At 48.3% G+C, this 21,555-nt stretch overlaps 2 protein-coding genes across 3 annotated transcripts in view; one reads left to right on the top strand and one right to left on the bottom strand.

Moving 5' to 3' along the window:
• Window positions 1-14,290, bottom strand: part of DPCD (deleted in primary ciliary dyskinesia homolog (mouse)) — a 79,603-nt gene extending 65,313 nt beyond the window's left edge. Inside the window, exon 1 of the mRNA XM_075348588.1 lies at window positions 14,017-14,290. Within this exon, the coding sequence (XP_075204703.1) occupies window positions 14,017-14,080 (64 nt within the window). The 5' untranslated portion in view covers window positions 14,081-14,290. The remainder of the gene's footprint in view (window positions 1-14,016) is intronic.
• POLL (DNA polymerase lambda) overlaps window positions 14,208-21,555 on the top strand; it is a 46,158-nt gene continuing 38,810 nt past the window's right edge. Inside the window, exons 1-2 of one of the 2 annotated variants that reach the window (XM_075348586.1) lie at window positions 14,208-14,365; window positions 16,524-16,645. In XM_075348586.1, coding sequence (XP_075204701.1) covers window positions 16,537-16,645 — 109 coding nt within the window. In that variant the 5' untranslated portion in view covers window positions 14,208-14,365; window positions 16,524-16,536. The other variant, XM_075348587.1, reaches the window with a different exon arrangement.

Genomic DNA, 21,555 nt, shown 5'->3' on the forward strand with positions numbered 1-21,555 from the left:
CTAAAGCCTGCAGCTGCCGCACTGAAGGCCCAGACTGAAAGTCGCCCACTGGGAGGAAATCATTATTCCTCCCGAGGCGCAGCCGATGTGGCTTCAGTCACTTTACTACCTTACCTGGGCATGTGGTGTGTGTGAAATGGTCAGACAAGAAGGGAATTTTGTTTACTTACCGTAAATTCCTTTTCTTCTAGCTCCTATTGGGAGACCCAGACAATTGGGTGTATAGCTTCTGCCTCCGGAGGCCACACAAAGTATTACACTTTAAAAAGTGTAACCCCTCCCCTCTGCCTATACACCCTCCCGTGCATCACGGGCTCCTCAGTTTTGGTGCAAAAGCAGGAAGGAGAAGACTTATAAATTGGTCTAAGGTAAATTCAATCCGAAGGATGTTCGGAGAACTGAAAACCATGAACCAAAAGAACCATTCAACATGAACAACATGTGTACACAAAAGAACAACAGCCCGAAGGGCACAGGGGCGGGTGCTGGGTCTCCCAATAGGAGCTAGAAGAAAAGGAATTTACGGTAAGTAAACAAAATTCCCTTCTTCTTTGTCGCTCCATTGGGAGACCCAGACAATTGGGACGTCCAAAAGCAGTCCCTGGGTGGGTAAAAGAATACCTCGATAAAAAGAGCCTAAAAACGGCCTCCTCTTACAGGTGGGCGACCGCCGCCTGAAGGACTCGCCTACCTAGGCTGGCATCTGCCGAAGCATAGGCATGCACCTGATAGTGTTTTGTGAAAGTGTGCAGACTCGACCAGGTAGCCGCCTGACACACCTGCTGAGCCGTAGCCCGGTGCCGCAATGCCCAGGATGCACCCACGGCTCTGGTAGAATGGGCCTTCAGCCCTGAAGGAATCGGAAGCCCAGAAGAACGGTAGGCTTCAAGAATCGGTTCCTTGATCCACCGAGCCAAGGTTGACTTGGAAGCCTGTGACCCCTTACGCTGGCCAGCGACAAGGACAAAGACCGCATCCGAACGGCGCAGGGGCGCCGTGCGAGAAATGTAGAACCGGAGTGCTCTCACAAGATCTAACAAGTGCAAATCCTTTTCACATTGGTGAACTGGATGAGGGCAAAAGGAAGGTAAGGAGATATCCTGATTGAGATGAAAAGGGGATACCACCTTAGGGAGAAATTCCGGGACCGGACGCAGAACCACCTTATCCTGGTGAAACACCAGGAAGGGGGCTTTGCATGAAAGCGCTGCTAGCTCAGACACTCTCCGAAGTGATGTGACTGCCACTAGGAAGGCCACCTTCTGCGAAAGGCGTGATAGAGAGACATCCTGCATCGGCTCGAAAGGTGGTTTCTGAAGAGCCGTTAGCACCCTGTTAAGATCCCAGGGTTCCAGCGGACGCTTGTAAGGTGGGACTATGTGGCAAACTCCCTGCAGGAACGTGCGGACCTGCGGAAGCCTGGCTAGACGCTTTTGAAAAAACACAGAAAGCGCCGATACTTGTCCCTTGAGAGAGCCGAGAGACAAACCCTTATCCATTCCGGATTGAAGGAAAGAAAGAAAAGTGGGTAAGGCAAACGGCCAGGGGGTAAAACCCCGATCAGAGCACCAGGATAAGAAGATCCTCCAAGCCCTGTGATAGATCTTGGCGGACGTTGGTTTCCTGGCTTGTGTCATAGTGGCAATGACATCTTGAGATAACCCTGAGGACGCTAGGAGCCAGGACTCAATGGCCACACAGTCAGGTTGAGGGCCGCAGAATTCAGATGGAAAAATGGCCCTTGAGACAGCAAGTCTGGTCGGTCTGGGAGTGCCCACGGTTGACCCACCGTGAGGTGCCACAGATCCGGGTACCACGACCTCCTCGGCCAGTCTGGAGCGACGAGGATGGCATGGCGGCAGTCGGACCTGATCTTGCACAACACTCTGGGCAGCAGTGCCAGAGGAGGAAATACATAAGGCAGTCGAAACTGCGACCAATCCTGAACTAATGCGTCTGCCGCCAGAGCTCTGTGATCTTGAGACCGTGCCATGAATGCCGGGACTTTGTTGTTGTGCCGAGACGCCATGAGGTCGACGTCCGGCGTTCCCCAGCGGCAACAGATCTCTTGAAACACGTCCGGGTGAAGAGACCATTCCCCTGCGTCCATGCCCTGGCGACTGAGAAAGTCTGCTTCCCAGTTTTCTACGCCCGGGATGTGAACTGCGGAGATGGTGGAGGCTGTGGCTTCCGCCCACAGCAGAATCCGCCGAACTTCTTGGAAGGCCTGACGACTGCGTGTGCGGCCCTGGTGGTTGATGTACGCGACCGCCGTGGCGTTGTCCGACTATATGCGGATCTGTCTGCCCTCCAGCCACCGATGGAACGCCTTTAGGGCTAGATACACAGCCCTTATCTCCAGAACATTGATCTGAAGGGAGGACTGTCGGAGTCCAGGTTCCCTGAGCCCTGTGGTGGAGGAAGACCGCTCCCCACCCTGACAGACTCGCGTCCGTCGTGACCACAGCCCAGGATGGGGGCAGGAATGATTTTCCCTTCGACAAGGAAGTGGGAAGAAGCCACCACTGAAGAGAGGTTTTGGCTGCCAGTGAAAGAGAAACGTTCCTGTCTAGGGACGTCGACCTCCTGTCCCATTTGCGGAGAATGTCCCATTGAAGTGGACGCAGATGAAACTGCGCAAAGGGAACTGCCTCCATTGCTGCCACCATCTTCCCTAGGAAGTGCATGAGGCGCCTCAAGGGGTGTGACTGGGTCCGAAGGAGAGAGTGCACCCCTGTCTGTAGCGAACGCTGTTTGTCCAGCGGAAGCTTCACTATCGCTGAGAGAGTATGAAACTCCATCCCGAGGTAAGTCAGTGATTGGGTCGGTGTCAATTTTGACTTTGGGAAATTGATGATCCACCCGAATCTCTGGAGAGTCTCCAGAGCAATGGTCAGGCTGTGTTGACATGCCACCCGGGAGGGTGCCTTGACTAGGAGATCGTCTAAGGAAGGGATCACCGAGTGGCCCTGAGAGTGTAGGACCGCCACCACGGATGCCATGATCTTGGTGAAGTCCCGTGGGGCTGTCGCCAGGCCGAAAGGCAGTGCCACAAACTGAAGGTGTTCGTCCCCGATGGCGAAACGCAGGAAGCGTTGATTGCTCTGGTGCAATCGGCACATGGAGATAAGCATCCTTGATGTCGATTGAGGCTAGGAAGTCTCCTTGGGACATCGAGGCGATGACAGAACGGAGAGATTCCATCCGGAACCGTCTGGTTCTCACGTGTCTGTTGAGCAGTTTGAGGTCCAGAACGGGGCGGAATGATCCGTCCTTTTTTGGCACCACGAACAAGTTGGAGTAAAAACCGCGACCACGTTCTTGAATGGGAACGGGAATCACAACTCCTTCTGCCTTCAGAGTGTTCACCGCCTGAAAAAGTGCATCGGCTCGCTCGGGGGGCGGAGATGTTCTGAAGAAACGAGTCGGAGGACGAGAGCTGAGCTCTATCCTGTAACCGTGCGACAGAATGTCTCTCACCCATCGGTCTTGGACATGTGGCCACCAGGCGTCGCAAAAGCGGGAGAGTCTGCCACCGACCGAGGATGCGGTTTGGGGAGGCCGAAAGTCATGAGGAGGCCGCCTTGGAGGCGGTTCCTCCGGCGGTCTTTGGAGGACGTGACTTAGACCGCCATGCAGAAGAGTTCCTCTGGCCCTTCTCTGACCTGTTAGACGTGGAGGATTGGGACCTGGCTGAGGGCCGAAAGGACCGAAACCTCGATTGAATTTTTCGTTGCTGAGGTTTGTTTGGTTTGGACTGGGGTAAGGACGAGTCCTTACCCTTGGATTGTTTAATAATTTCATCCAATAGCTCGCCAAACAAACGGTCGCCAGAAAATGGCAAACCGGTTAAGAACTTCTTGGAAGCAGAGTCTGCCTTCCATTCGCGTAGCCACATGGCCCTGCGGACTGCCACCGAATTGGCGGACGCTACCGCTGTACGGCTCGCTGAGTCCAGGATGGCGTTCATGGCGTAGGACGAAAAGGCCGACGCCTGAGAAGTCAAAGACACAACTTGCGGAGCAGAGGTACGTGTGACTGCATTAATCTCAGACAGACAAGCTGAGATAGCTTGGAGTGCCCACACGGCTGCAAAGGCCGGAGCAAACGACGCGCCTATGGCTTCATAGATGGATTTCATCAGGAGCTCTATTTGCCTGTCAGTGGCATCCTTGAGCGATGAACCATCTGCCACTGATACTACGGATCTAGCCGCCAGTCTAGAGACTGGAGGATCCACCTTGGGACACTGAGCCCAACCCTTAACTACGTCAGGGGGGAAGGGGTAACGTGTGTCATTAAGGCGCTTAGTAAAGCGCTTGTCCGGAAATGCTCTGTGCTTCTGGACAGCATCTCTGAAGTTAGAGTGATTGAAAAACGCACTCCGTGTACGTTTGGGAAACCTAAACTGGTGTTTCTCCTGCTGTGAAGCCGACTCCTCTATAGGTGGAGTTGGGGGAGAAAGATCTAGCACCTGGTTGATGGACGCTATAAGGTCATTTACTATGGCGTCCCCTTCAGGTGTATCAAGATTGAGAGCAACGTCAGGATCAGAGCCCTGAGCTGCGACCTCCGCCTCATCCTCCAGAGAGTCCTCATGCTGCGACCCCGAACAGCGTGATGAAGCCGGGGAAGGTTCCCAGCGAGCCCGCTTAGCCGGTCTGGGACTGCGGTCCGTGTCGGAGTCCTCCCCGTGGGACCTAGGTGTCACCCCAGGAGCACTCTGCTGCACCGACCGAGAGGGGCCTGGGGGCGATGAACTCACAGTGCCCGGGGCCTGTGTGACCGATCTGGACTGCAAGGCTTCTAGTATCTTAGCAGACCATCTGTCCATAGACTGAGCCATGGATTGTGAAAGCGACTCAGAGAGTTTCTCAGCCAAAACTGCAAACTCTGTCCCTGCCACCTGGACAGTGGAAGCCGGCGGTTCTACCTGAGCCGAGGGTCCCACCAGTGCCCGAGGCTCCGGCTGAGTGAGTGCCACAGGGGCCGAGCATTGCACACAGTGAGGGTAGGTGGAACCTGCAGGTAACATAGCCGCACAAGAGGTACAGGTTGCAAAATAAGCCTGCTCTTTGCGGACGACATGCTGTAGTCTCCTCTGAGAGTGATCACTGAGGGTATATAGCCAAAAGCAAAACAATGCGGCCGAACAGAGAAAATGTATACAAAATATATATATATATATATACACACACACACACACACACACACACACTTCGGCACCCAAGGGGTGCCAGCACCGGGTAACCGGTGTGGCTTACCGACCGCCCAAAGCGGTTGTGTGTCCACCAGATTCCCTGCCTGGGCCTCCTGGAGCTGTAGAGCTCGTTCTGAAATCCTCCACCGGCAGAAGTGATTGTAAATATGGCTGCCAGAGTTCTCAGGGGAGGAGGGAGCCGTGGGCGTGACTAATAAAGTGCGGGAATCTGGTGCCCCACAGTGCTCAGTGAGGGGGGAGGAGAACACCTAAGTATGCTCCAGCCCTCACTGCCGACGTCCAGTCGACCGTCCCACCCTTACTCCTGACTGGCAGGCCCGGGGGCGGGAGTTATGGTACTAGGCCGCAGAAGCCGGGGACTAAATTTAATAACGCGGCCGGCAAACAGGCGCGGTCGGCGCGGTAGTCCCGGTCGTCACAAAAAAACAGCAGCCGCTGCAGCGTCTGTAACACAGGCGCTCCATGCACCGTCCCCAAGGGGACACAGAGTACCTTATAGATGCACGGCCTGTCCCTGATGATACTCAGTCTCCTGTCCGTCAGATTCCCCCAGGGGCTGCGGAGGGAGCCCGGTCCCAGTGAATGGTGACCGGTTAGGATCCCACTTCTCCCAGAGCCTCTAAGGGATGGGGAAGGAAAAACGGCATGTGGCTCCAGCCTTTGTACCCGCAATGGGTACCTCAACCTTAACAGCACCGCCGACTTAGTGGGGTGAGAAGGGAGCATGCCGGGGGCCCTGTTAGGGCCCTCTTTTCTTCCATCCAATACAATCAGCAGCTGCTGCTGACTAAAATGGGAGCTTGAGTGAATGTGTGCCTCCTTCAACACAAAGCATAAAACTGAGGAGCCCGTGATGCACGGGAGGGTTTATAGGCAGAGGGGAGGGGTTACACTTTTTAAAGTGTAATACTTTGTGTAGCCTCCGGAGGCAGAAGCTATACACCCAATTGTCTGGGTCTCCCAATGGAGCGACAAAGAAATCCCGTTTTTCTTTTTTTCATGATGAAGGGACTTTGAACCTCACAAATTACAATTGAGTTTCGGTCCGGCGGCTGTCATCCGGTGGGGTTGAGAAGTCTAGGCTAAGGTGCAAGACAGACTATACGTTTGCTCTGTCTGCTCCATTATACTCAATGGCCCTGTCGGCGCATACGTCCGAAACTCGTTTTGTGGGGAGAGGGGCAGAATTTCAGACATATGCCTCGACGGGGCCACTGAAACCCAATGTGAAAGGAGCCTAATCCATGCTTTGTTCATTTTGAGAAGAGTCAACATTGTCAATTATCAGGCAGATGCACCTATCGGTTATTATGCCTCCAGCGGCACTAAAAACTGGCTCAGACAAAACGCTAGTGTCAGGGTAGGCCAGCACCTCCAAGGTGTAGAGGGGCAGTTCATGCCACTTGTCCAGCTTGCATATCCAATACTTTTACGGCACAGAAGAATCATGTAGGATGGTGGTACGGTTAAGCAGGCTTTACACGCTGTGACATCGCTAGCAATTGCTAGCGATGTCGAGAGCGATAGCACCCGCCCCCGTCGTACGGCCGATATGTGGTGATCGCTGCCGTAGCGAACATTATCGCTACAGCAGCGTCACACGCACTTACCTGTTCAGCGGCGTCGCTGTGACTGCCGAACAATCCCTCCCTCAATGGCCGCCCAATCAAAGCGGAGATGAGCGGCCGGAACATCCCGCCCACCTCCTTTCTTCCTCATTGCTGGCGGGACGCATGTAAGGAGAGGTTCCTCGTTCCTGCGGTGTCACACGTAGCGACGTGTGCTGCCGCAGGAACGACGAACAACATCGTACCTGCAGTAGCAACGATAATTGAGATTAATGGGGGATGTCACCGATTAGCGATTTTGAACGCTTTTGCAACTATTCAAAATCGCTAATAGGTGTCACACGCAACGACATCGCTAAAGTGGCCGGATATGAGTCACAAATTCCGTGACCGCTTTAGCGATGTCGTAGCGTGTAAAGCCACCTTTAGTTAGGTAATCCTTCAATATCTTTGTAAACTTTTCCCTTCTTTTCAGACTATCCAGTGTATAAGAGCCTGGGCGCTTGAAGGTTCTAATGAAATTGTCCCAGACCTTCCATAGTGTTCCCCTACCTCTATTGGACCTGGAGAGGGCCTCCCTCCTCTCTACTCTTTGGTTGTCCAAAGAACTATCACCTCTGCCGCCAGCATTGTCAAATGGAAATTTTTGCAACAATTCTTCAACTATGGCCTTCTAGCATTGCACGATTTAGGCTATGTGCGCACTAGAAAAGTGATTTTTCTTAAGAAAATTTCTTGAGAAACTTCTGGGAGTTGAAGATTACCACACCTGCGGTAAAAAAACGCACCAAATCCGCGGGAAAAACGCATGCGTTTTTGCCGCGATTTAGCCGAGGTTTTGCCGCAGGTTGGTCCCTGCGGGTTTTTTATGCTGAACAGAAATAAATAATATAGATAATAGATAGATAATTGATAGATAGACAGATAATGCATAGAGGGAAAGATGGATAGATGAATAGATAGATGAGAAAGACCTATATAATGTCCCACCCCCCCTGCATATTCTAAGTATTCTAAGCTGGCACCCTTTAGTGACTTTCATGTGGCACTAAAGGGTGCCTAGCCTTGTATTTAGCCAAAAAATAAATAATTAAAAAAAAAAAAAAAAAAAATGACATGGGGTTCCCCCTATATTTGTAGCCAGCTAGGGTAAAGCAGACGGCTGCAGCCTGCAAGCCACAGCTGGCAGCTTCACCTTGGCTGGTAATCCAAAACAAAGGGCACCCCACGCTGTTATTTTACATTAAACAAATAATTTAAAACAAAAAACGTGAGGTCCCCCCCAAATTGGATCACCAGCCAAGGTAAAGCGGACAGCTGGGGTCTGATATTCTCAGACTAGGGAGGTCCACTGTTATTGGACACTCCCCAGCCTAAAAAAATAGCAGACTGCAGCCGCCCCAGAAGTGGCGCATCCATTAGACGTGCCAATCCTGGCGCTTCGCCCCAACTCATCCCGTTGCCCTGGTGCGGTGGCAAACGAGGAAATATATGGGGTTGATGCCAGATGTGTAATGTCACCTGGCATCAAGCCCTGGGGTAAGTGATGTCACACGTCTATCAGCTACCTGACATCACAAACCCAGTCAGTAAGAAATTTAAAATAGACAACAAAAAAAAGTCTTGTTAAAAAAAAAACAAAAAAAAAAAACAAAAAAAAACAAAAAACACACACACACCACACACACATTCCCCACATTCCCTCTTTCCAGGGCTGTGGAGTCGGTAAGCCAAACCTTCGACTCCGACTCCGACTCCTCAAATTCTCTTGCACCGACTCCGACTCCGGCTCCGACTCCGACTCCGGCTCCGACTCCGACTCCGGCTCCGACTCCGACTCCGGCTCCGGCTCCTACATATATTGCTTATAGTTAGGTGAAAAATTTATTGTAGTACATGAATATGTGTATGTGAACATCAGACATTTAATAATTTTTATGATACAATAATCAAGATATTTGGATAGAACATAAAATATATTTATTGGAATACAACTTTAGAACACAAAAAACTGTAATAAATTGTAAATATGTAATACACTATGTAATATACAGTAGATTACATATATATCTTGTGTGTGTATATACACTGTATATATATATATATATATATATATATATATATATATATATATATATATATATATATATATATATATATATATATATATATATATATATATATATTTTACATATTTACAATTTATTAGTTTTTTGTGTTCTAAAGTTGTATTCCAATAAATATTTTATGTTCTATCCAAATATCTTGATTATTGTATCATAAAAACAATTAAATGTCTGATGTTCACATTGTACTACAATAAATTTTTCACTTAAATATAAGCATTATACTAAATGTTATTATTTAGTAAAATATTCAGCACATTCTGCATTGCACTCCTGTCCCCAATTTATTATATATTTTAGGAGTCGGAGTCGGTGCATTTTATACCGACTCCGACTCCGACTCCGACTCCACCAAAATGAGCTCCGACTCCGACTCCACGACTCCGACTCCGACTCCACAGCCCTGCCTCTTACACCAATTTATTGATAAGAACAATCAATTCCACATCCGGCATAATCCAATAAGGGGGGGGCGTCCCACGGCGATCCATACCATAGTCACTGTCCCAGTCCATGAAGAACAGAATGTTCCCCATTGGCTGGGAGAGCAATGCAGTGACCTGAGCTAACATCAATAGCCCAGGTCACTGCAGGGGATGACGAGCGCTGCCATCAGGAGCATAGATGAGATCATTACCTGCTGTGATGATCTCCTGCAGTCCTGCCTTCAGTGCTCTCACTGACTTCTATGCCCGCCGCGTTGTCAGCACTATCGCAAGAGCCCGTGACGTCATCGCTAGTGACAGTCTCGGGCCGCTCGCGAGACGGGCATAGACAGCAGTGACCGCGGTGACGTCAGGAGGCAGGAGATAGTCACCGCAGGTAATGATCTCATCTCACCTCCTGACAGCAGCGCTCTGCATCCCCGCGGCTGCATGCACTGCTGAGTGTCAGTGTCTGCCTGTGCTGCAGCGTGACAAGCTGCTGACACTGCGGGCAGACACTGACTGCTGTGATGGCAGCGGCGGGGCTGGAGCGGGACAGACTGCACAGGCACCCGCCGGACGTCACACGGAAGCGCTTCTGTGCGGCGTCCAGGGAGTGTGACGTCTGTATTTACTCTGCTCAGCTTCCTCTTCTGTCATAATGACATCACTCCCTGCAAAACCGCAGGCAGCGATGAGCATTACCGCAGGTAAATCGCGGCTATACCAGGGGTACACCGCACATCATTTGCCATCTGCGGTATACCCCCGGAATTTCGCGATTACAGTGAATGGAGTGAAACTCCGGGGGTATACCGCAGGTACCTGCGGGAAAAGAAGTGACATGCACATTTTCTCAAAAAAGTTTGAGAAAAATCTGCAGCGTGTGCACAGCTATTTTTTTGTTCCCATAGGTTTTGCTGGGAAATGTCTGCAGAAAGATTTCAAACCTTTCTCAAGAAATTTCCGCATCAAATCCGCAGGTAAATCAGCGGGTAAAACGGCCTAGTGCGCACATAGCCTTAACTAGATTTCTTGACCGCAGAAATGAGATGGAAAGTTCTCCTTGAAGCATAGGTCGAGAAGAGAGCACAACCAGTAATCGGCGTTGCCCAAAATGGATATAACGTGAAGGTCCCTGGAAAGACAGCGGGGAAAAAAAGTCAGCCATGTGCGCTAGACTCACAAGAGGCAAGACTTCAGAGGAACGACTCCATCCCCTCCACGCTGATAAAGCTGCTGTTGGTAGTACCCTCTGTAAGGCAGGCAACTACCATGTTTTTCCAAAAATAAGCCCTAGCAAGAATTTTCAGCATTTCCACCGTATCTGTAAGTTTTTTTTATCTGAATGGACACTAGGGCTTATTTTCGGAGGAGGGCTTATATTTAAACCTTAGGCTATGTGTGCACATTGAACAATCACTGATCTTGGGGAGACCAGCCAGAGACAACACTGCCGGCAGCCAACGAGAGCGCTCAATACAGTGAAATCCTAGGTGCATTGCCCCCTGGGAAATATGCAAATCAAAGAAGTCCGTGGAGCCTCTGTTAGGAGTCTCGACACAGAAACTAGCCAGATATCCCTCCGGGAAGGACCTAGCCAAGAAGTGGCTCTTTTTAGGAGACCACCATAACCACCATATTAAGTGGCCCTTTTAGTCAATATCCAACTCTTTGACAAGTTTAAAGATATGACAAGGGAAATACCAAGACCAGGTATCCATCCACAGACAGCTGTTTCGGGGTATTGCCCCTCATCAGTGTGGAGTAGGATTCTGGCCAGGTAGGAGCAATGACTATTAGACCAGCAAGACAAAACAATCACTGATCTCGGGGAGACCAGCCATGTGTGCACGTTGCGTATTTTCATGCGTTTACGCAGCGCTTTGCACTGCAGCGTAAACCCATGCGTTCTGCATCCCAGCAAAGTCTATGTGACTTGTGCAAATTCCATCCGCACGTTGCGTTTTAGAACGCAGCGATTTGCATGCTGAGATTTGTTGCCGAATCGATGCGTTCAAAATGCAACATGTCACTTCTTTTGTGCGCTTTGGATGCTGCTCCCACTCTGTATATAGGGAGAGAAAGCATCCGGAGCGCATAAACTCTGCATCAATTCGGCAGTCACAATACATGCATTTTGAAACGCACATGCACTGCCAAATCACTGCAGAATTTTCAGCAGTGACACTACGCAACGTGCGCACATAGCCTAAGGCTTAAATATGAGCCCTCCCCTGAAAATAAGCCCTAGCTTCGGTTCAATAATGAAGTGTCCATGCAGATAAAAAAAGTTACAAATACTGCAAGACACTTCATTATAGAAAGCAGACACCCAGCAATCATACTCACCAGATGCCGAGCAGAGGCCCTGCAGTGGATAACATAAATCAGATCTCACACCCGCACAAATCAGATCACACATTCATCAGATCACACACCCGCAATCACTACATCTGGCAATAACAACCCTGAGAATCAGTGCAGTGGAGCGCAATGACCTGTGGATGGAATGCTTACAGGACCTGCAACACAGTACTTCCTCCCATCTTTCCCTGTGGCCGGAGGCATTCTGTATCACTGGATGTGGTGAAGGTGTGTGTGATATCTGATTTTTGTGTATGAGCGTGTGCTCAATCTGAGGTAGGGGAGGACGGCGTGCAGCATACCTACTGGGAGGACTCGTCAGAGATCACAGGGAGGACATGGGAGCAATGCAGACATCCGGGGTCTGGCAAGTATGAGTCTCACTGGAAGGGGGAAGGGGGGGGGGGGGGGGTGTCTGCTTTTTCTGGAGGTGGGGGGCTGGAAAACTTACCCCCAACTAAGTTTCTCCAATAATAAGCCCTAGTACTTTTTTGGGGGCGAAAAAAATGAAAGAAAAGAGAAAAAAAAAAAAAAGTATAAGACAGTGTCGTATTTTTGGAAAAACATGGTATCTACCGTTCCTCTTCCTCCTCCTCCTTCTCATTCAATCCGTGCTGTAAGGATATGAAGCGCCTGGGCTGGGTTGTGTCACCCTGTGTACTTTTTTCCTGGATCACCCCTTGGTCCACATGCAAAGCTTCCTCTTTGTGAACACTGAGTGTTTCAGTAGACACAATAGCAAGATGGTTACGTGGATTATGAAGTCATCGCCGCTCACCATCTTGGGTGATTCTTCAAGGCTTTGGAGAACCTCACAGATGTCAGACTTCCATGCCAACTTGTTGATTCTTATGTGCAGAGGCTGAGACTGGAACACCGACGGGCATGTTGTAGCTGATATTCAACTACTGCCCTCTGCTGCTCACAAAGCCTTGCCAACATGTGTAATGTGGAGTTGCAATGCATGGTCACGTCGCACACCAGTCGGTGAGGTAGCACTTGCAAGCGCTGCTGCAGCACTGCCAAACCGGCAGCAGCTGTGACTTGCGTAAATGGGCGCACACGTGGCGTACCTTCACAAGTAGCTCAGGTAAATCTGGGTAAGTTTACAGAAACTGCTTAACCACCAAGTTAAACATATGGGTCAGACATGGTACATGTGCGAGGTTGCCAAGCTTCAGATCTGCCACGAGGTTATAGCCATTATCACACACAAACATGATAGGGATGACAATTCGGATATGGAGGAGGATGGGATCAGGAACTGGAGGAAACTGATAGGGCCCAAAATTCTAGGTGTCAGTAGCACGTATGCCATCCCAAGCTCCATCTCACCTCCACGAGGTTCACTCAGTGTGCTGCCACAGGAACGTAGTGTCTCTGGCCACAAGCACTTGTCCACATGCCAGTGGTTAAGTGGCCCTTCCAAGTAACTGCATTGCTCAGGGCACGGGTGTGGTTATGGGGCACATGCACGTGTAAGGCAGGGATGGCACACCAGGAGAAATACCGGTAGTGACGGCTGTGGACCATGGACCGAGTGTCGGCCACTACCATCCGACTGCGTAAAGCCCACAAGCCTAACCAGCAACATTTACAGGCAAGCAGTCTGGAAATGTGGCCATTTAGTGTTTGGGCCTGTGGCTGCTGAAATATTTGGGCATCACCGCACACGATCTCCTCATGTGCCTCATGAAATGTGCACGAAGAGAGGTCAGAAGAAGCCATAACTGGAAAGGTAAAGAGATCATAGCATGGGGTTACTTGCCTCCTTACACTCTCCATGGTGGGAGGATGGAGGATCAGGGTGAGGGTTATGTGGTCTTAATATCAGAGCCCGGTCAGTGGTGCACATGCTCAGTGACCCCACAACTATGATACTGTCCCTGCCGGCAGGAGGCGGATGTCTGAACCCGGCAAGTGGTGCACATGCTCAGTGACCCCACAACTATGATACTGTCCCTGCCGGCAGGAGGCGGATGTCTGAGCCCGGTCAGTGCTGCACATGCTCAGTGACCCCACAACCATGATACTGTTCCTGTTAGCGACACCGTGCCCACATTATGGCAGCATAAAAAGTGCAATATTACCAGAGCGGTCCAATCACCCTTCAGCAACCAATCAGACACCAGCTCTCATTTTCTCAAAAGCCCTTTAGAAAATGAAAGCAGCCATCTGATTGGCTGTGCATGAGCCCGCATGGTTCCCAAAGTCTTGTTGCCCACATGTCCGGTGAAGGAGCACAGCACAAAACGTGGAGCCGCCCGAGAAAATAAATGTGAGCCAAGGATATGGAGAAGGTCAGTCACCGTCTTGTAGGAGGCAGGTCTTCTTAGCCGCCCGCAGACTCTCCAGCCAGTGCTGCGCCGCCATCTTGGATTATCCGCGGTCCTGGCAGAGCGTCGTTACTATAACAACCAGAGGTCATCAGGAAGACGTATCCGTTCCAGGTGCTAGTTACTATAGCAACGCGACTAGTTCCTCCCCGGCCTCAGTATGGCGCCTCCCAGAGCGCACCGCCATCTAGAAGATATCAGTACAGCGCCGGTTATACCGCGCATACCCGCCCGGGGCCGCATTAGCGCTAGTGACCGCCATAACAACATCCGGGGCAGCCGGAAGCGGTAGTGACCTACATTTCCCCGCTGCCCCGGAGACGTGAGTGAGGAAACAACCGGCGCCTTATGTTACAGTGTGCTGGGACTTGTAGTGCGCAGGAGATATGAGCTCACACTGTACAAGCAGCAGCTTTTTTTTACTAAGACATTCTGGGATTTGTGGTGCCACAGGGGCTTGTTAGGTATAAAACATGTTGGGACTTGTGCCATAGGGACTTGTTAGGTATAAGACATGCTGGGAGTTGTGGTACCACAGGTGCTTGTTGGGTAAAAGCCATGCTGAGACTTCTGGTGCCTCGGGGACTTCTTGGGTATAAGACATGCTGAGACTGTGGTGCCACAGGGACTTCTTGGGTAAAAGCCATGCTGAGACTTGTGGTGCCTCAGGGACTTCTTGGGTATAAGACATGCTGAGACTTGTGGTGCCACAGGGGCTTGTTGGGTATAAGACATGCTGAGACTTGTGGTGCCACAGGGGCTTGTTGGGTATAAGACATGCTGAGACTTGTGGTGCCACAGAGGCTTGTTTGGTATAAGACATGCTGGGACTTGTGGTGCCACAGGGACTTCTTGGGTATAAGACATGCTGAGACTTGTGGTGCCACAGGGGCTTGTTGGGTATAAGACATGCTGAGACTTGTGGTGCCACAGGGGCTTGTTGGGTATAAGACATGCTGAGACTTGTGGTGCCTCAGGGACTTTTTGGTTATAAGACATGCTGAGACTTGTGGTGCCACAGGGTCTTGTTGGGTATAAGACATGCTGGGACTTGTGGTGCCACAGGGGCTTGTTGGGTATAAGACATGCTGAGACTTGTGACACAGGGACTTGTTGGGTATAAGACATGCTGAGACTTGTGACATAGGGGCTTGTTGAGTATAAGACATTCTGGAACTTGTGGTACCACAGGGGTTTGTTGGGAATAAGACATTCTGGGACTTGTGGTACCACAGGGGCTTGTTAGATATAATACATTCTTAAACTTGTGGTGCCACAGGGGATTGTTAGGTAAGATCCATGCTGGGACTTGTGGTGCCACAGGGGATTGTTCGGTATACGACGTTCTGGGACCTGTGGTACCACAGGGGCTTGTTAGATATTTGGCATTCTAGGACTTGTAGTGTGCAGGAAATATGAGCTCAAAATATACGAGCAGCAGTTTGTTAGGGATAAGACATGCTGGGACTTGTGGTACACTATGTCCTCCAGTATTCTTCCATTGTAGTATATAGTATAAGGAATCAACCAATCGCAGGTTCAAATTTCATGAAAGAATTTTTTTTTTTTTAAAATATAAATTATAAAACATTTAATGACACCTTTTTCTCCCATTAAAAGTAAAAAATAAGCGCATTTAGTGTCACCACGTCTGTAAATGTCCGGTGTGTAGAAATAAAATTACGGTAATTACATTGAACGCTGTAAAGAGAAAAAAAAAATAATCGTTGCCAGTTTTTCAGGTTTTCGGTCACCAAAAGAAATAAAAAAAGTGATCAAAACCTCGTCTGTGCACCAGGATGGTGTCAGTAACGTCTGCTCTCCTCGCAGAACACAGCCCCTTCCAGGGAAAGTAACAGCAGACGTAACAATATATTTATTTTTTACCAAGTAGCAAAAAAAATTCACCATTTAAAAAATAAAAATAATAAAAACATCAATCCACACGTTTGGATCGGTGCAATCGTACTGACCTAGGGAATCTTATTCCAGGTGATTTTTACAGCACATAAAATCCATAAAATTAAATAAATAATAATGGCAGAATTTCATTTTATTTCATCAAACTTGTAATTTTCTCCTAATTTTTAAATACATTATATGGTAAAATAAAACTACAACTCATTGCACAAAAAAGAAGCACTCGTATGTCTGCGCCGACCGCTGCAAAATAAAAAAAAATACAGCTCTACTATGAAGGGGATTAAAAACGTAAGCATAGAAATGGAAAATCGCCTCATCCTTAAGGGGTTAATAAGAGTGATAGGCAAAGGGATAAATAGATGGAAACGCTGAATTGCCCTGTTGTGATCTGGAGCTTCAGCCCGATTCATTTTCTGCCCTGCGTCCCTCTGTCCTGAATACAAAGCAATAGAAGACCTTTGCTTACTAGACGGGGACTGTATATGCTCAGAGCCCCGAGCGATCCTCCACCACTATGTCTTCAACAATATCAGACCCACATTTGTTTCCCCCTCTAGATTGTGTGTGCGCATGGAACCCAGGGGGATTGTGAAGGCTTTTCCCAAAGTAAAACGGTTTCGTGAAAGCGGCAGCCCCACAGAGGACAGAAAAAAGATCAGAGCCGATGGTGACATTCAGGGTAAGCGAGGCAGGGTATATATTAATATTCTGTATCAAACCGCTTCACATCATAAAGTTTGAAATCGCACAGCATAAAATGTCATAAATTAAAGGAAATGTATCAAGGTTGTTTAAATTAGGTTTTTATGCTATTTTTTTTTTAAAAAAAATTTTTTCCACATCTACTTTAAAGGGATCCTGTGATGTACCCAAACGCTATTAACCTGCAGATGTGGGGTTAATCTGCAGGCTAGTAGCAGTTTGATACCTGCTGCTGCAGGGAGGAAACAATCTTTAAGGGGGCTTTACACGCTACGATATCGTTAATGTTTGGTCACCGGGGTCACGTTGTTAGTGAAGCACATCCGGCGTCATTAACGATATCGCAGCGTGTAATACTTACCAGCAACCTCAAAAATGGTGAAAATCGTTCACCATGGAGAGGTCGTCCCAAAGTAAAAAATCGGTAAGGGTTGTTTAGCGTTGTGGTTCATCGCTCATGCGGCAGCACACATCGCTATGTGCAACACCGCAGGAGCGAGGAACGTCTCCTTACCTGCCGCCGGCCGCAATGAGGAAGGAAGGAGGTGGGCGGGATGTTACGTCCTGCTCATCTCCGCCCCTCTGCTTTGATTGGCCGGCCGCTTAGTGACGTTGCGGTGACGTCGCTGTGATGCCGAACGTCCCTCCCCCCTGAAGGAGGGATTGTTCGGCAGTCACAGCGACGACGCCGACCAGGTAAGTATGTGTGACGCTGCGTAGCGATAATGTTCGCTACGGCAGCGATCACAAACAATCGCATGCGCGACGGGGGCGGGTACTTACACGGTCGCTATCGCTAGAAATTGCTAGCGATATCGCTACCGTGTAAAGCCCCCTTTATTCCTCCCGGCAGCCTCTGAATTTCAGTTGAAGGTGCACAGCCAATGCAGCTTCAGTCACTGCTCAGTACATAGTGAGCGGTAGCTGTAATGACCCCTTGGTACTGACTGACATCCAGCTGATCATTGTATCAGTACAGAGCCGGCTGTCAGTCAGTACTGAGGGGTCGTTACAGCCGCCGCTCACTATATATTGAGTATTTACTAAAACTGTGGCAGTGCCAACTCAATGGCTAGAAGCCAGAGGCTGCCGGGAGGAGTAAAGATCATTTCCTCCTGGCAGTGGTGCTCTCTGTGTGACAGCCGCTTGAAGTCAAACTGCTACTAAAGCCGGCTTCACACTTGAGATTAACTTGCACGAGTGCAATGCGAGAAATTCTCGCATTGCACTCGGACCCATGTTAATCAATGAGGCAGCTCCCATCTGCTATTTTATTCTCAGTCCAAATCGGACTGAGAAAAAAATTGCAGCATGCTGCGTTTTGGTGAGTTTCTCGCACGAGTCTCTTCAATGCAAGTCTAAGGGTGCGTGAAGGAAAAAAAAAAGGAATTCACACGGACGGCACACGGACCATCCTAGTGACATGCGTTTTTCTCAATACATTTCACGCATGTAGCAGAGAACACTGTAAATGCTCCTGTACATGAATAGCAGCTGCTGAGGGTAAAAACTGATTGCATACTGATGAAAAGTAAACTAAAATCGTCCGACTTTCCATCATGAGAATCGGACCGATTTTACACTCACAAGTGTGATTCCAGCCTAACCTGCAGATTAACCTCATATCTGCAGGTTAATAGTGATTTTTACATGGCAGTTTTCTATAAAATAAAAGTAGAGAATAGAAGACTTTACAGTAGTCTCATTATCTGCACAGATAGGATTCCAATGACAGGTGGCATCTCTCTCTAAAGCATAACACAGGGCTCATAGATAATAATAGGATGTGATTACACAGCTCACTTCCTCCCCCTTCCTTCGTAATGACCTTTGGCCTGAACATAGCATGCTTAGTAATTACTTCAGTACAATCTAGTGGGGTCTGAATCAGTATTTTGCTGCCAATGTCCGCGATAACTAGGCCAGTGTGATGTGAAAACTGCAAGATTTTTAAAAGTAGCGGTAGATTATTTATATATATATATATATATATATATATATATATATATATATATAATATATTAGTTCCTACAAGTAGTCTTCAACCCCCTGCAGATTTAGCAGGTTTGATAAGATGCAGATAAGTTAGAGCCTGCAAACTTCAAACGAGCAGGATTTATTAACAGATGCATAAATCTTACAAACCAACAAGTTATGTTGCTCAGTTAAATTTTAATACATTTTCAACATAAAAGTGTGGGTCAATTATTATTCAACCCCTAGGTTTAATATTTTGTGGAATAACCCTTGTTTGCAATTACAGCTAATAATCGTCTTTTATAAGACCTGATCAGGCCGGCACAGGTCTCTGGAGTTATCTTGGCCCACTCCTCCATGCAGATCTTCTCCAAGTTATCTAGGTTCTTTGGGTGTCTCATGTGGACTTTAATCTTGAGCTCCTTCCACAAGTTTTCAATTGGGTTAAGGTCAGGAGACTGACTAGGCCACTGCAACACCTTGATTTTTTCCCTCTTGAACCAGGCCTTGGTTTTCTTGGCTGTGTGCTTTGGGTCGTTGTCTTGTTGGAAGATGAAATGACGACCCATTTTAAGATCCTTGATGGAGGAGCGGAGGTTCTTGGCCAAAATCTCCAGGTAGGCCGTACTATCCATCTTCCCATGGATGCGGACCAGATGGCCAGGCCCCTTGGCTGAGAAACAGCCCCACGCATGATGCTGCCACCACCATGCTTGACTGTAGGGATGGTATTCTTGGGGTCGTATGCAGTGCCATCCAGTCTCCAAACGTCACGTGTGTGGTTGGCACCAAAGATCTCGCTCGATCTTGGTCTCATCAGACCAGGGAACCTTGAACCAGTCTGTCTCAGAGTCCTCCAAGTGATCATGAGCAAACTGTAGACGAGCCTTGACATGACGCTTTGAAAGTAAAGGTACCTTACGGGCTCGTCTGGAACGGAGACCATTGTGGTGGAGTACGTTACTTATGGTATTGACTGAAACCAATGTCCCCACTGCCATGAGATCTTCCCGGAGCTCCTTCCTTGTTGTCCTTGGGTTAGCCTTGACTCTTCGGACAAGCCTGGCCTCGGCACGGGAGGAAACTTTCAAAGGCTGTCCAGGCTGTGGAAGGCTAACAGTAGTTCCATAAGCCTTCCACTTCCGGATGATGCTCCCAACAGTGGAGACAGGTAGGCCCAACTCCTTGGAAAGGGTTTTGTACCCCTTGCCAGCCTTGTGACCCTCCACGATCTTGTCTCTGATGGCCTTGGAATGCTCCTTTGTCTTTCCCATATTGATCAAGTATGAGTGCTGTTCACAAGTTTGGGGAGGGTCTTAATTAGTCAGAAAAGGCTGGAAAAAGAGATTAATCCAAACATGTGAAGCTCATTGTTCTTTGTGCCTGAAATACTTCTTAATACTTTAGGGGAACCAAACAGAATTCTGGTGGTTTGAGGGGTTGAATAATAAAAAAGAAATAACATTCATTTTTGCTGCATTTCACACTTCCAGGCTGATCTACAGTCCAAATGTCACAATGCCAAGTTAATTCCGAATGTGTTAGGCGGCTTTCACACTACGTCTTTTTAACATGCGTCCTGAACGTTTTTTTAACGCAGAAACGGATCCAGTGCAAATGCGTTTTCATTTCAATGCATTTGCAATGGACTCGCGTTAACATGCGTTCACCTGCGTTTGCGTGCGTTATAGTGAGGATCCAGCGACTTGCAGTTTTTTAACATCTTTCAAAAATGCTACTTGTAGCGTTTTTGAGCTGCGTCCAAATACTGCAAATTGCTGGATCCTGACTAAACAGCACGCAAACGCAGGTGAATGCTGGCATGCTGATAGACAGGATCCTGCTTGCTCTACTGAGCATGCCCAGAAACCAGCCTCCGTGATCAGTGTCTCTCTCCCCCTCCCTCTCTCTCCTCCCTCTCCTCTCTCTCTCCCCCGCCTGAGAGCTGCGGACAGTCGTAACCAAGGTAAATATCGGGTAACCACTTATCTTAGTTACCCGATGTTTACGTTGGTTACGTGTGCAGGGAGCCGGCTCCTAGCAGCTGCAGACGCTTGTAACCAAAGTAAATATCGGGTATCCAAGCAAGTATACCCGATGTTTACCTTGGTTACGAGCCTCGCAGCTGTCAGATGCCGGCTCCCAGTCTGGCACGTTTAGTTCCCATCACTCCCGATCACATGACTCCAATGCCCGCCCCTAAACATCCAGTGACAGGATCCTGCAAAGTAACACATGCATTTTTTGCTGTAGCAGGATCTGCTTTTGCAGCAAAAAAAACGTTCAGGACGCATGTTAAAAAGACGTAGTGTGAAAGCAGCCTAAACCTGCTAAATCTGCAGGGGGTTGAAGACTACTTGTAGGCACTGTGTATATATATATATACAAATTCAAAGAATGCATGTTTTTTTCATATCACTATCATTTTTATATTACTTGCATGTGTATATATATATATATATTATATATATATTATATATATATATATATATATATATATATATATATATATATATATATATATATATATACACATGCAAGTAATATAAAAATGATAGTGATATGAAAAAAACATGCATTCTTTGAATTTTTGTGTTTGCAATTCATAGATCATGTGATTCCAAATTTGCTTTTTGTGAATGTTCCCACTATAATTCTTTTCCGTGGAATTTGGCACAGATTTTGTGATAAATCCACAGTAGAATCACAGTACAAGGACATGGTCATGCGTAGCATAAATACTGCGTTTTTATCCAGAGGTTTTTTTTCTGCAGAAAATTTGTATCTAACAGTTCATCAGTCTAATGAGAGAAGATTATTTGATCGTTTTGGTGCGGACTCATATATAAAATGTATGGCTAAAAATAAAGCATCATTTATGTTTTGTGTGAACGGGGCCTAACATGGGAC

The sequence above is a fragment of the Anomaloglossus baeobatrachus genome, chromosome 5 (genome assembly GCF_048569485.1).
Source record: "Anomaloglossus baeobatrachus isolate aAnoBae1 chromosome 5, aAnoBae1.hap1, whole genome shotgun sequence".
Taxonomy (NCBI): domain Eukaryota; kingdom Metazoa; phylum Chordata; class Amphibia; order Anura; family Aromobatidae; genus Anomaloglossus; species Anomaloglossus baeobatrachus.